The sequence below is a fragment of the Penaeus chinensis genome, chromosome 13, assembly GCF_019202785.1.
Source record: "Penaeus chinensis breed Huanghai No. 1 chromosome 13, ASM1920278v2, whole genome shotgun sequence".
In the NCBI taxonomy this organism is placed as follows: domain Eukaryota; kingdom Metazoa; phylum Arthropoda; class Malacostraca; order Decapoda; family Penaeidae; genus Penaeus; species Penaeus chinensis.
The window spans coordinates 4,679,880-4,694,879 of record NC_061831.1 but is presented as its reverse complement, the minus strand read 5'-3'; the positions used below and the strand labels follow the sequence as shown (position 1 = coordinate 4,694,879).

At 34.4% G+C, this 15,000-nt stretch overlaps 2 protein-coding genes across 5 annotated transcripts in view; one reads left to right on the top strand and one right to left on the bottom strand.

The window, feature by feature from the left end:
- The window catches only part of LOC125031703 (NADPH--cytochrome P450 reductase-like), a 15,160-nt gene extending 12,199 nt beyond the window's left edge, over positions 1-2,961 (top strand). For 3 of the 4 annotated variants that reach the window (XM_047622607.1, XM_047622608.1, XM_047622609.1), the window contains exons 8-14: positions 65-317; positions 605-802; positions 971-1,131; positions 1,305-1,408; positions 1,780-1,886; positions 2,024-2,145; positions 2,499-2,961. In XM_047622607.1, the coding sequence (XP_047478563.1) occupies positions 65-317; positions 605-802; positions 971-1,131; positions 1,305-1,408; positions 1,780-1,886; positions 2,024-2,145; positions 2,499-2,643 (1,090 nt within the window). In that variant the 3' untranslated portion in view covers positions 2,644-2,961. Of the gene's footprint in view, positions 1-64; positions 318-604; positions 803-970; positions 1,132-1,304; positions 1,409-1,779; positions 1,887-2,023; positions 2,150-2,498 lie in introns of those variants that run through there. The other variant, XM_047622610.1, reaches the window with a different exon arrangement.
- Positions 2,962-11,040: 8,079 nt separating this feature from the next.
- The window catches only part of LOC125031500 (polymerase delta-interacting protein 2-like), a 4,591-nt gene continuing 631 nt past the window's right edge, over positions 11,041-15,000 (bottom strand). Inside the window, exons 2-7 of the mRNA XM_047622321.1 lie at positions 14,658-14,825; positions 14,102-14,207; positions 13,819-13,996; positions 12,728-12,891; positions 12,174-12,379; positions 11,041-11,633 (exon numbers count right to left, since the gene is read on the bottom strand). Of these exons, the coding sequence (XP_047478277.1) occupies positions 11,522-11,633; positions 12,174-12,379; positions 12,728-12,891; positions 13,819-13,996; positions 14,102-14,207; positions 14,658-14,825 (934 nt within the window). The 3' untranslated portion in view covers positions 11,041-11,521. The remainder of the gene's footprint in view (positions 11,634-12,173; positions 12,380-12,727; positions 12,892-13,818; positions 13,997-14,101; positions 14,208-14,657; positions 14,826-15,000) is intronic.

Below are 15,000 nucleotides of genomic sequence, written 5' to 3'. Positions count from 1 at the left end.
GGATCCTTTTATGTCAATTTTCAAAATGTTAGAACTAGGTGAAATGTGTTTTCTCACTTTCCAGATATGACTCAGGTGACCATGTAGCAGTTTACCCAGTGAATGACACAGCTCTTGTAAATCGCCTTCTTGAGCTAACCAATGAAGATCCAGATATAGTTTTCTCCTTAGCAAATGTAGATGAAGACAGCAGCAAGAAACACCCATTCCCTTGCCCATGTACATACCGCACAGCTCTCTCACACTATGTAGATATCACAGCGCTGCCCAGAACCCACGTGCTCAAGGAACTGGCTGAGTACACATCAGATCCTGCAGTAAGTAGCTATTGGAAGTGAAAGTACCTTACTGTATGTTATAGACAGTGTATTTATTTATAGACAGTGTATTTTGTTGTTATAGACTGTGTGTATAGATCGTTAAACATTTTGGTTATTCATGGAAGTGATACAGATCATGAAGAAAGCTGTCTTTAACATTATTGTTTTTCTCTTAACAAGATTTCTCCACATTTCTTTGGACTAATTTTTAAAGGATGTTGAAATTTAAGTACAGAAGTCTCTCATTTTAAGATATTCTGACTGTTATTGTTACTTCACCACAGGAAAAGGAGAAGCTTAAGCTCATGAGCAGTACATGTGACGAGGGCAAGGCAGAGTATCAGAAGTGGATTGTAAACGACGTCCGCAGTATCATCCACATCCTGGAGGACTTGCCATCTTGCAAACCACCCCTTGATCACATCTGTGAGTTGTTGCCAAGACTCCAGGCCAGATACTACTCTATATCATCTTCTGGAAAGGTAGAGATTTATGGAAATGCTATGGATTTTGCTGTGAATAAATGATGTGTAATATTAATGGTCCAAGAAAGATATATTTATGGAAATGAGCATTGTTGATTAGCACTTGGTGTAATGACCATCACCCTTACTATGTATTTCTAAATAAGTATTTACTTCTTCCAAAAGCTCCACCCGACCAAAATCCATGTAACGGCAAATGTGCTGAAGTATGAAACCCCTACTGGTAGAACCAACAAGGGAGTTTGCACAAATTATCTGTACAAGCTGAAGCCGGAGAATGACACCAAATACCACGTGCCAATCTTCGTAAGAAAATCACAGTTCAGGTGAGAACACCCATGGTTCTTATTCTGATGTTAGGTAGGGCATGAAATATATCTGACATTTTTTTGCTTTAGTTTTCTCGAATTTGAAAGAAGGTATTAGATTTTTATCATGTTTCTTAACCGGGAAGTGTTTATAAAGAATCAAACGAGCACTATTTTTTTTCCTACTTCAGGTTGCCAAGTAAGCCGCAGACACCTATCATCATGATAGGACCTGGCACAGGTATCGCACCATTCCGTGGCTTCATTCAAGAGAGGAGTTGGCAGCGTCAAGAAGGTGAGGAAAAATTATTATAGATTGAAGATTATGATAACTTGGGATTAAAAGACAGATAAGTGTTTTAGGGAAAAATCTAGCAGGGAAATAGTCATGAGGGTAATGGGAGAAATAAAAGACTAACATGTTTTAGGGGAAAAAATATAACTTATCAGAAAAATCATTTGGCTGATTTAAAAAAATTTATCTACACAATGTTATATAGGTTTTCTGACAGAACGTTGTATATGTGTATATATATATATATATATATATATATATATATATATATATATATATATATGTTATAGGATATGAAAACAATATATGAAAAAAATATTACAATATAGTTTCTACAGCATTTTGTTGTAATGATAACAATTGTCTTGCAGGAAAGCCAGTTGGTGAAACTGTATTATACTTCGGATGTCGGAACAAGGCGATTGATTACTTGTACGAGAATGAACTGAATGAAGCCAAGGACTCAGGCCTTCTGAAGGTATTCCCTTTTTTTTTTTTTTTTTACTGATGCACTGACTGGCTTAAATGTAGCATGCTTTTGTCACAATTTTGTGAATTTTCTTCTTGAATTTTTAGGAAAATCCATTTTTATTAATTAGTCTTATTTATTTTCAGCTTTATTTAGCCTTTAGCCGTGATCAGGATCAGAAGATATACGTAACACACCTCCTTGAACAAAACAAGGCTGAGGTTTGGCGTATTATTGGACAAGAAAATGGTCATCTCTATGTTTGTGGGTAAGTCAAAAAGGCCTTATATAAAAGCTTAGTCTAATTAGTTTTGTTTATAAATCTTTCTCAGCCAACAAACATTCAGTCTTAGTAAGAATTGCTTGAGAATTTAAATTCTAGAGAACATTAATTTACCTGATTTTTTTTTTTTTTTTTTTTTTTTTTCTTCTTTTATTTTCTACATAAGATAGATCCTTTCATTATCCATAATGAAATAAAGTTACATAATAGCCTTTTTGTTTTCTTCATCGTCCTCTCTCTCCTTATTCTTAGGAACGTTTTTGTCTGCACATGAAACACCACATCTAAAATCCATATAATTTCCAAAAGAGAGCTAATAAAGTTCTGTATCCTTTCAGTGATGCTAAGAAGATGGCCAGAGACGTCCATACTGTGATTATCCAGATTTGCCAGACTGAGGGAGGGATGACACCAGGAGAGGCTGAGCTCTACGTGAAGAAAATGATCAACCAGAAGCGTTATTCATCAGATGTATGGAGTTAGAGGTCGTCTCAGATTGCCCGATATTTCTTTTACCCCCCCTATTATGTTTGGATATAGTATTTTATCAGATGAAACAAAGCACGCCAGTAGAAAGTAACTGATTGGATGGCACATTTTTGGAATGGTTTGTACTTTTCATTTGGGCCATGTACAAGTCGTTGCATCAGGCTACCGGAATGTGTATATATATATTTTTTTGTTGAATATTTAGAATTTTCATCATCATTATAATTGAAGAATATGTTTTAATGAAATATAGATTACAGGTATTGAAGCAATTATGAAGAACATGTGGATAAAACATTTGAAATCCTGAAACACTGAATTTTCTTGCCTTTTTGGGGTATTAGTTTTCATCACATATTCATTAAAAGGTAATTTATCCAAAATGCATTCACTTCAGCATTATGGAAATATATAATTCCACTTGAAGGACTCAGGTATTGTCCACTTGGAATCTGTATAATGTGTTATATCTAATAGTTTTACATGCAGTTAGTGACACAGTTATTCTTAAATGTGTTTGTACACTATTAAAAACACAAGTGCAAATCAATTGATACTGCTGCATACAACATACACAAAGAACATAGGGTATTGTAGAATACTTATCTACAAAGGTACATATATGGCTGGGTCTTCCTTGAATATGCAGTGAGCTGTCAGTGAATAATATAGTTATTGCCTACCTTTTTTTTTTTTTTTTTTTTGAGGTGAATTTCATACATTTAATACCATTTGTTCACAGTTTTGTTCTTGTTATGTTTCTGAAATGTTTAATCGATAGATTATCTTTTTCTTTCTGATCATTTCTTTAGATATATCTGATTTGTTAGTCGTAACACTTTCATCTCGTAGACACGTCAAACCCCTTTTGCCTCGGTGCTTTATTGCAACGTAAATGAATTTCCTTTATATGTGGCACAATAATTAAGTTCCCATCATGGTCTTTCTCAATGTATTTTTTTACACATTCACATTTTACATTATTCATCTTGGTATTTCAGATAGATTTTGTGTGTGTGTGTGTGTGTGTGTGTGTGTGTGTGTGTGTGTGTGTGTGTGTGTGTGTGTGTGTGTGTGTGTACACATTTATATATACATATGTATATATATACATATACATATATATACTTTATATATATAAAAATATGTATATATATAATACACATACATATATATATATATATATATATATATATATATATATATATATATATATATATATATATATATATATTCTGAAAATTAGAGAAAATAATGCAAAACTTAAGAGTTTGTATATTGTTTTTGTATGCATTTGTGAAATTTTGTAATATCTTGCAAGAAGGTCATTGCCAAATTTTTGACAGATTGAACCTCATTTTAAAAGTTTACTGGCTTCACTTTGCTGCTGATCAGTTTTCCTTTGCTGGATGTATAAATAGCAGCTACCAGGTATCAAGGAGGATATTCTGATTGATTCTTTAACCGTTACTTACATCACCAACCTTTATGGGGCGAGTTTATCCATAGACAAGGCTACAGAAACCCACAAGAAGGGAGTTAGGGTCGTGTAGGTCCCTCCATTATAGGAGTTACACCATATTCAGCATCAGGATTATGATCTGAAGGGGTTGTGAAGTTTATTTCAACCTATTCCTTTTCTGAGAGGACAATATTGGTTATAGAAAATGAGCCTTGTGCCTGGTAATCTTGTTTAAATCATGCTTAATTTTGTATTCCAAGAGAAAGATGCATGAAAAACTTATTGAGAGTTTACCCAAGTAATTATTTATGAAATGATGTGAGAGATTATTTCTCTCATTTTTGATAAACTAAAAAGAAATGAACTTCTAGAAATAAAGTTATTTAAACATTCCTCCCTGAAATCTGCATTTAAAGGACTCCTCCATATGATGGAATGTGACGTCCATTGGGAAGACAATTTTTACATTGCATAAGTGTCCTGTCTCAGGGTTGAGAGAGAGTTGAAGTGAATGTGAAAATAGGAAAGTATTGATAAATAAGCATGTGCATAGCATATAATCCTTATTGAATATAATGTTATTTAGATATTATACGTTTAATATATCATAAATATTTTAAGATAATTTTTTTGGATACTAAAATTAACTTGATCTCACTGAATTCTCATGTTCAGAAAGAAGAACATTTGTCATGAGATGACTCTAGAAAATTCATAAGAAATATTTTAATGTCATTTTGTTGGTAATATTGCCTGGTCTTCCACTACATTGGCCCATGGTACATTATGATATTGTACAGCTTATTTTGAGTATTGTTGCATTATGTGAACTTTTGTTAAGCCTTGGTTTGGCACATGTATGTAACATGTAATGGAAATTATGAAACTATGTAGATTGTCATTTGGCTACGACATATGAGAGGCTCAACCTACATTGTAATGAAGTGGTATAGGAACATTGGAATATTACACGTAATGTCACAATTATTTGCAAATAAAGTTAAGATCTGGGACAGCAATGTTAAAATTTCGTAGGCCATGTTTCTATGTTTCTATGCTACTTGTAAATGTTGTTCACTTTCAGGACTTTGGTTCCATTATAACTGCACAAAAAAAACAGTTGTGGGTAAAATGCATTGAAGAATACAATGTATCATTTCATATCAGTTCAGTTCATCATGGAAACAATTATTTGACATTTAAGTCAAGAGGTGCTGTGTATTTTAAGCTAAATTGTTTTCAGTGAAAGTTGAATTTCAATTGTTTTCTCATGTAGTCAGTTAATTACATAGCAGTGCATGTCTGAATTTTTGTTGATATTCTAAGGCATGCAATAAGGTCCTGTTTAGGACTGAATACAATATATATGCATAAAACACAGTGCAGGATTAGCACATAGCATAATACTCTCGTGAAAAGCCATGCAACAAAGATATACAGACTTCTTTGTATTAGTATGGTACTCGAGTAAAACCTCTTTTAAGTGCTGACTCAGAGAAATGTAGCCAATTGTAATGCCACATTTCCAATAAGTGTACAATAAAGACTGTGCATTTTTTGTCATATTTGTATTCTGAATTACAAATCTGAATTGGCTCAGAAAACAGGTAACACAACATCTGTGCTGTGAAGAAAACTACACTCATAAATACACTGCCATTAAAGTCTTTTATACAGTACATGTCTTGTCAGTTGTATCTTGGTAAGTATATGAAAATCCACTTTACAGTATGCAGGAGAACAAAGTTTTTTATTTTGATTTTTTTTTAGACTGCTATTTATTTTGTCAAGAGAAGAATAAATTGTATTCATATACTTGTCTCCTTCATGATACCTACAGTACAAATATGTCCTTGAATTCCTTATATATGCATTATTTTATTGTGCAATCTGAATGGTGCATTGGCTCTGGCCTAAGGAAGTGCTTAAAAGAGGTTTCACTGTGATATTGAGGTCAGTTCTGATGATTTTGTTAACTTCAGTAAGCAATAAAATTAAATATTTGATAGTTCATAGTTAGCAAGATTATTTTCTAGGGATTAGAGCTCCACAATGTGCCTGTAAACACATACTTAAAAAGAACATTAATCAGTGTAGTATTCTTTTAACCATAGATAATTTTTAATACAAATTTCCATACTCTCTTGTTGCTTTGGCATGTTTCTGCAGCTAGGATTCTCTTGAATGTCAGAGTTTTCTTCCTCATAAATCTTAAACTGCTGTTTTCCTGCTTTCTAGACCACCATTTGGTGAACTATTCCGTTTAGGATAAGTATTTACTGTACTTCTTTACAAAAAAGGTTGTCATGAACTAGAAGTGCAAAACCACTCATTATGGTATCCTGTAACAGATATTTTTTAGAAATAGACAAACCTTTCTGGAACTTTTACTTCACTGACATAAAATAAAGTACAAAGCCATCGTCAGTTTGATAGTTTTCAGATGATTGGCTCTTGATTTTGCAAATCATTTCATACAAATGTCATTTATGTTTATTTATTCTTTAAATTTCAGTTGTACTAAAGCTTGTAAGTTGAGACTTTATTTTAATTGTGTAATCAGAATGTTTTCATTATAATGAATGTAATGTTATTGATAATTTAAGAGTGGCAGCGTCATACAGTTTATATTATTGCAGAGTTTCAAGTTGTATACCAAATGAGTTTTAAGAATGTTTTTGTAATAAAAGACAGTGTTGATGTATGTCCTGTTAAGTATTGTTTTTACTACAAAACCTTTTAGGACAGTGTTCATAATTACTTCCAAAATATCCAGAGAAATTCAGGGTGTTGTATTGTCTTGCCTCTTTCCCTTTCCCTTTCCCTTTCTCTATTCTGTTGTTGAAAAGTTGGTGGTTAGACCTTTCATCAAATTTGTCTCTATAGTAAATTGTAAATCTGTTGAATAAAGTAGAGGATTTTGGTGGAAAAGAGTCAAAACTGTAGTCTGTCTAATTCACTCTACTGTTATGTAGGTACACATACAAGATTCTAAAGAAGTAGAAAACAGAATGTAATGATTAAACTGTGGTTATCTAATATGGATATCTTCATCTTTGTCACCTTGACTTTATGTTGTAAGACTTGTAGATTGGATTAAAATTATATAGGTAATTGTTGTGGTGTTGTGTCTGGAGGGAAGCTTAATTCAGTTAGTTTGAAAGTACTCTTATAAAACCTTGTGGTCTCAAAATATGTACACATAGCACTGATATAGATATAAGGCTCTAGCATCTGGTATTAAACCCCAAATGTTGCAAGCAAACCACTCCCTGGTAAGATTTGTAACAAGATTATTAAAACCTATACCCACCTAATCCCTTGCGAGTTGTTGTCGTAGGGGGGCTTAGGAGACAGAGACTGGGGCCCAGTGTAGGGGATCATCCCTACCTTGGATCTCACCCTCACCTCACTAATTTTGCATGGTCTTTTCTTCTTCCCCTTTCCTTTCCTTCTCTTCGTCATCATCCCCTTCTTAAGGTGTGAGAGCCATGCTGAAAGGATGAAAGGTTGGTCTTGTGTCAGTCCTGAAGGTCCTCCGGGAGCCATGGGCATTGTATTCCCTTGGTTAATTATCTAGCCCTTACCCCTCATGGGGACCCTGAGGGGTAGACCATTTCCTCTCCCCATTTATTTCAAGCTCAGGATGGCCAATAATGAAGATTTTTTACCCCTATTAGAGGCATTAAGGCTTGCCCCTTCAGCAACTACCCTATCTATATTTGATTTCATTGGTTTCCCAACCCCTGCCTCTCCTTTGACTGCGGCTCTAACTGATACTAATACCCCTTCCTCCTGTTTGCGGTCAACTCCATTCGTTCTGAATCATCCACACAGTTTATTACTCAACCTTCAGAATACACTCCTTCCTCTCTCCAACCATCCTCCATTCCACCTTCTACTGCACAGTCTTCTACATTGTGTACCCCCACCTCCCTTATTACTACTCTTCATCCTTATTGTCCTCCACCCAACAGTAATACCTCTCTCCATACCACCCCCATCTTCCTCCTGTCCTCATCCTTCTATTGCTTCCACCTTTACAAACCTTTTGAGTATTTTTTTTGCCTGGCCAAGTGGGATCAATTCTTTGTGATTCCCCCTACAGCCCCATATTCTGATACCCTTCTCATCTAATAATGCCTCCAAAAACAGGTAGGTAAAGTTTCCTTTCGCAGTTGTTCTGATCGTTCATGCCTCATCACAGTTACATCGGAATCCCAAGCTCATGCACTATCTACCCTGATTGACCTCACTGGTAAACCTATTCCTGCCCAACATCATTCCTTCCTTGATACTTGTACTGGAATGGTTTCTGTCTTTCTGACTGACTATCCTGTCCATGACAAGAACTGGTCAGATTGTGAAAACGACTTGCTTGCATACCTTGTTGACTATAATGCAGTGGCAGTCCTGTGCTACACTGTTCCTCCCAGAGGCCAACGAAAGTCCTACACCAATGTTGCCAAGATTAGTTTCCATAGACATGACCATCACCATTCTCTCTTCCTTCCCCATTATCCTTATTACCCACACTTAGATGCTCACGTGACTCATTTATGTAACAATGTCGTTGTTTGGATCCCACCCCTCCTGACATTCTTTCCGATACTTCACCACCTTCCCTGTTCCCTTATTTCATTCTCAGGATTCTTTTTCTACTTCTACAACTATCATTTCTTACAGTATTACCCTTTGATTGTTCCATAATAGCTCTTTTGCAGTTTCTCTCCTTTCCTCAGACACATACTCTCCATTTCATTTGATCGACCTATACCTTCAACCACATCCCCTTTTACATATCTCTACTGCATTCCATTTACTCCCTCTATATCCTTTTCACTTTCTATCCTACAATGTTCTATAACCTTTGACATCTAACACATTTTATCCTGATTGTTAACTCATTTCCAACTTTTTTGTCACAATACTTTACTATAGTGCTATATGATCCTTTATGTCTAGCACATTTATTTCTGCTAATCCTTAATTATTGACCACTAAAACCTATACATTCACTTCTTTGACTTTTCCTGCTTTTGAGTGTTCATAACATTATTATTTTTCCCCAGTCAGTAGCGCTGAAGAATAATGAAGCTCTGACAACTGAAATCAAAATATATGTATATCAGATATGGTAATGTCTGATAGGAAAAGGAGTTTTTGTTTTAAGCAATGATATTCTGATCTACCAGAGAAAGGCTTAATATGTTCTTATTACACTTCCACATGTGATTATCATTCTTGGATTCTGATAATCTGTAGTCCTGTTTATTGCCAGAAAAAAAAAAAAAAAAAAAAAAAACACAATAGTGCAATAACTTATATGTGAAGAAGTTATAATTGGAAAAAAATGGACAGGCAGTATAAACACTGCTTATGTATATGGAAAATTCTTTTAGCATAAAAGATTGTGCCAATATTTACAAACTTGATGCATTGATTGCCACCCTGAAAATTATTGCAATGAGGTTTTAGTATAACTTTCATAATCCATGTGTCCTTATCGGGATTTGAAAAAAAAAAAAAACAATTTATGGAAATTTATTGATGCACATTTGAATAATGCTAGAAATCATATTTTTAATTAGGTTTTTCACTTGGTTTAAGGCTAGTTACCAAAAACCTAATAAGTGTTCTATATCCATAATTGCGAGGTAAGATTAGGTAGTCAACAGCTGTTCCCAGAACAGAATAGACAATGTTATAATGAAATTTGCTGTGAGAAAGATCTTTATTTACTGTAACAAATCAATTTTATAATGCTGCAAATAGAAAAATTTGCTTAGAAATCTATTCATACAATAATTGTCTCTCTTGGCATTTTATAAATATTTTGTTGCCAACAAATTAAAAATAAAATACACTCAAAAAGAAAATTACTGAATTCCTCTTTCATGTTGGCAACAGCTAAAAAAGTTGACAATTCTGCAGGAAATTCAGAAGTACTGAAAACTAAAATATAATCTATCTGTCATACCTGATATTGCACTTGCTTGATATTGACAAGGAAGGGGATTACAGTTTTCATCAAATATTGTATTGCTTTTCTTGTGATTTCTGACTTTCTATTTCACCACTCTCTCTCTGTGTGTGTGTGCGTGTGTGTGCCTGTGTGTGCCTGTGTGTGCCTGTGTGTGCCTGTGTGTGCCTGTGTGTGTGCCTGTGTGTGCCTGTGTGTGTGCCTGTGTGTGTGTGTGCCTGTGTGTGTGTGTGCCTGTGTGTGTGTGTGCCTGTGTGTGTGTGTGCCTGTGTGTGTGTGCCTGTGTGTGTGTGTGTGTGTGTGTGTGTGTGTGTGTGTGTGTGTGTGTGTGTGTGTGTGTGTGTGTGTGTGTGTGTGTGTGTGTGTGTGTGTGTGTGTGTGTGTGTGTGTGTGTGTGTGTGTTTCAATTATAGCAAAAGCTATTAACCTTGAAGTTATTTCCAAATTACTTCTAACTGGTAACAGCAATGAGAATCTAAAACCCCTTCTTAAGATTTTCCCTCATTAAGTAAAATAATTCAGTAGTAATCATCTTTAATTAATTGGTCCAAATTTGGTCGATTTCAACCTGCATAAGAAAATCACTGTCTGAATCCACTCTAATGTGTACAGGTTTTGGGGAAAAAAAAAGAAAAAAAATCATAATAATTATGAAGAAATAAAAAAATTACTGACAGATATCCTTCTACATTACATGGCACAAACTATTGTTATTAACTGTAGTGGATGCTCTGGGGTTAATTACTTTTCTTACCATCATGAGGTCTTCAGTATTCACTGTAATGAGTTGCTAAAAAGATGGAAAAACCACTTTCCTTACTGAATGAATATACTATACACACAGCAAAACTGCAAAGCAATCTATTTGTGGCCTGACATCAAATCAAAGTTATCTTTATATAGAATTTAAACAGCATGGGTTTTTAAATCACTACAGACCATCATACCATTTTGTTTTCTTTTATTATCAAAATAATACAACCACTATTCTTTAAAAATTGAACATAAGATTTACATTTTGTAAATGAGAATATAAATGTTAATAAAACAATTTGTCTGGTGTCTAATTGATAATCAAGAAAGATATAATGAATAACGTTTGGTGACTAAAATATCATGACCCAAAAGAACTTTAATAATGAATATCCAAATTTCCCAAAATATTATGGAACATTATAAATAGAGTATATTTACAGGGAAGAAAGAAATTATTTTACAAATTGAATGAGTGACTGATTGTAATAAACCAATACATGGTCAAATCTCAAAGCTTTTTGCCCATTCAGAACATGAATAAAAGACTGAACTTCAGGCCATATGCTAACCATAAATAAATTAAAAGCTCTAAAATCTGTATCACAATCTATGTCACTTAGATCGCCCTCTGCACATCCACAAGAACTGGAACCGAGGGATAAATTTGTTCACTATATCACACTCGTTGGCTGAGACGTATCCTCTTGTTTGCTCTCCAAAGAGAAAGGTGGGATGCGGCAGTCAAACGTAAATCCATCTTCTCTCTCCATCCTGAAGGTCCCCCTGAAAAATATGCAATTACCATGCTAATCTGCTTCTTTTTTTCTCAAAACAGAATGTAGGAAGGCATTTTGGTAAAACATGTATCCTTTTTTTCTCATGGAAGGTAATAATAGATTTATATAATGTATTTCTGTAAAATATATACCCTATCATTAGCATTGTTAGGTTGTAAAATCATCATAATTCAGTCCAAGCTTTCAATTCATTAACTTTTGGATTCAGACATTACTCCCTAACATCTATAAGGACTTTATCATTTAGAACATCATTAAAACAAACAAGACAAATTTATAACTGCAATTTTACTAAGTAAGCAGTTATTGCTGAATCTGCAGCTTATTCAATAATTAAGTAACCAGCAAAAGGCTAGGAAGCTACCTTTACTCTCTTGAAATATATAGGCAGAATTAAAGAATAATACTTGGCTGATGAAAAGATTAACATAATTTATCATACAATTTTCAGTGGCAGTGTTCGTCCATACCTCTAAAAGAATAAAGAAAGCAAAAATAAATTCACTGATTAATACTTATTACTTACCACATGTGTCCTGAAGGTGCCTGTAGTGACACATGTGACGAATACTGAAATGCAGGTTGTTGTCTGGAAAGCACAGGTTCTTGGCCTACTACACCTCTACCTCTTACGGTTTCCAGTGTTCCTGAGAGACTGAAGATCCTCCAGTGTCTTTCCCGCAATTGGACTGTTAGATCTCCTAGATTCTCCAAGCGGATGCAGTAACGCCACTGTACAAAAACAGAAATGAATGTATTGATATTGGTTTTAGTCCTGCCTAAAAATAATAATAATAACAATAACAATAATAATAATAATAATAATAATAATAATAATAATAATAATAATAATAAATAAATAAGTCAGGAATGAATTCTATAAAAATGGACCTGATTCTTATATGAATAACTTTGGTGATGATCAAACATAAAAATAACAAAACAACATGTATAAAATCCTGGTAAAAATGAATTCCTGACAGTTCAAGGGAAAAGATACAGAATAAAAATTAAAAAAAGCAAAAATATAACAATAATAGAAGATGTGTAAAGAGAGTACATGTCAAAGGGTAAACTTACCCAGTAAACATTAGCATTTTGTGACTCCCGACACCCCATGTAAAAGGGGATTACAGTGACCCTGATATTTTCTGTTGTCTCCTTATGCACGTCTGAAAGCTCTAACCAGGGATGATTGCGCTCCTGCCATGCTTTGAGGGTTTCTCGAGCACCAAATGGAGGATCTGAAAATGGTGTTTTAAATGTAAACTTTTGGGAGTTTCCCATTTTATATAACTAGCAAATTTATAATGTGATTATACTTTTTCATCCAAATGCAAACACTCTAATTATAAACATACCAAAGTTGATAAAGAACATTACAGTCAGAACAAACAAAGGGGGTTAAACAAAGTAGACTTAAGAATCTTTAGAAAAGAAAAAAATATTGAAATCTTAAAAGAAGACATTCTAGAAGTGACATGTACCTGTTGCATTTATGTACTTAAAATCAATGTGGCAGTTCTAACTGAAGGAACTGTACCAAATAAGGAATATAATGGGAGATCAACCTGATGCTATACCATTTTAGTCTAAGAATCTAGTTGTGTGAATATTACTAGCACTAGTAATTTTTTCAATAATTTACCTTTATCAGAAATTTTACATTTAGCCTTTTCATAGGCAGTCTTTAATCAGATTTATTTGTGATTACAATTACGGCAGCCATCGTGGTGCAGCAGTAATGCACGTAGATGGGGCACCAATATTGATCCCTTTGGGCAATGGAAACTTTTGTTTCTAAGGGCAGACAGAGCATTAACTTGATGCTGCCAGGAATGCCATGCACTGACTTGCCATGCCCACTACATTAAGTGTATTTATTCACAGATGGCTCCAAAGTGCTTTATTACCAATGAGTCAATCACTTGTAATAATTATAATGTCAATAATAAAACAATTTTGATATAAATTGCATTAGGAATAAAAACCCTCAAGGAAGGGAAAAATCAGGGGAGGTCATGAGGGCTACTAATTAAGTCATTGGTGGTTGAGCACTTGTGGAGCTATATATATAGAGAGATTTCACAAAACAATGATATGACTACCTTGACCATCACAAATACTGGGGTTCACGGTCTGAACACTGATAATTGAGAACCTAAATATACCTTTTTCTGGAGTGTGAACAAGGAACTTGTCGAATAGGTCATGTCTAATGGGTCGTTTATCCCCAGCAATATATGGCATGACATCTTCATGTGCAATATAATCTAAGCCTGGGACAGCATACAACGTTCTCCCATTATCTTGGTTGCCGAGGAAAGTTACTGCTTCAGTCTGAGCTCGCTAGAAATCAGATCAAACATTTTCATCAGCATGGCAAAGTTGAATTGGGTTTACTCATTCCATCATGTCAGTTCAAGGAAACAGCGGTAGAAGGAAACTACTTACAATATACGGACAGTCTCTCGAGTCTATGAGCACTTGGTAGTATGTGTGGGCTCTTCCTTTCACCTCCTTGCCAACTTGATTATAATTTAGGGTTTCTTCAATGGGTCTAGAAATATAAGAGAGTTTTCTAAAAATATATACAAGATTTGGAGGAACTACTAAAGTCTATGTTACATTTTAGAAATATTTACAATAGGTAATGGATTATATATGCATATCACTTCCAATGACATATGGATGTGCAACTAAATTATGAAAAAAACCAAAATTCTTATTCACACAAACTTAGTTGAAGAGAATACCTGAAACATCTATATTTAACTTCCTTTCATACTTATAGCTTATCTACATATATTCATATCAATGCATGATCTAAAACCCAATTCAACTGACTCTTAACCCCTAAAGGCAGCAAAATTCTAAGCAACGGGAGATGAAACAGATGATCTCTGTCTGTCAACTGGTGTGAGACTAGTGGTAAACTCAAACATCTCCTAAATATTTCCAAATCATTAAAAAATATGTCATCACAGAACCAGACATTACACTAACTCACTTTGATTCTTTTTTATTAGGAACATCTCTGTCATAAACCCTTGCAAGCCAGGGGAAGAGTACTACTCCTCTGTAGCCGAACACGCGGTGCAAGAACAGTTGCCCAGTCTCGTACTTTCCGCTCAGCTTCGGCGACTCAAACTTGCCAACTTCTGCTAAACGCTGATTGCTGAAGAGGAGGGTTAAAAATCATGAAAGTTAGTGAAAATCATAAGAAAATATACAAAATCCTCACAATATCCCATTTTGATAAAACAGAAAATAGAGACATTCAAATAAAAGGCCTTGAAAGTTATCTTAGGGATTGTTAAAAGAGATAGGAAAATAAAAATACACAGGAAACA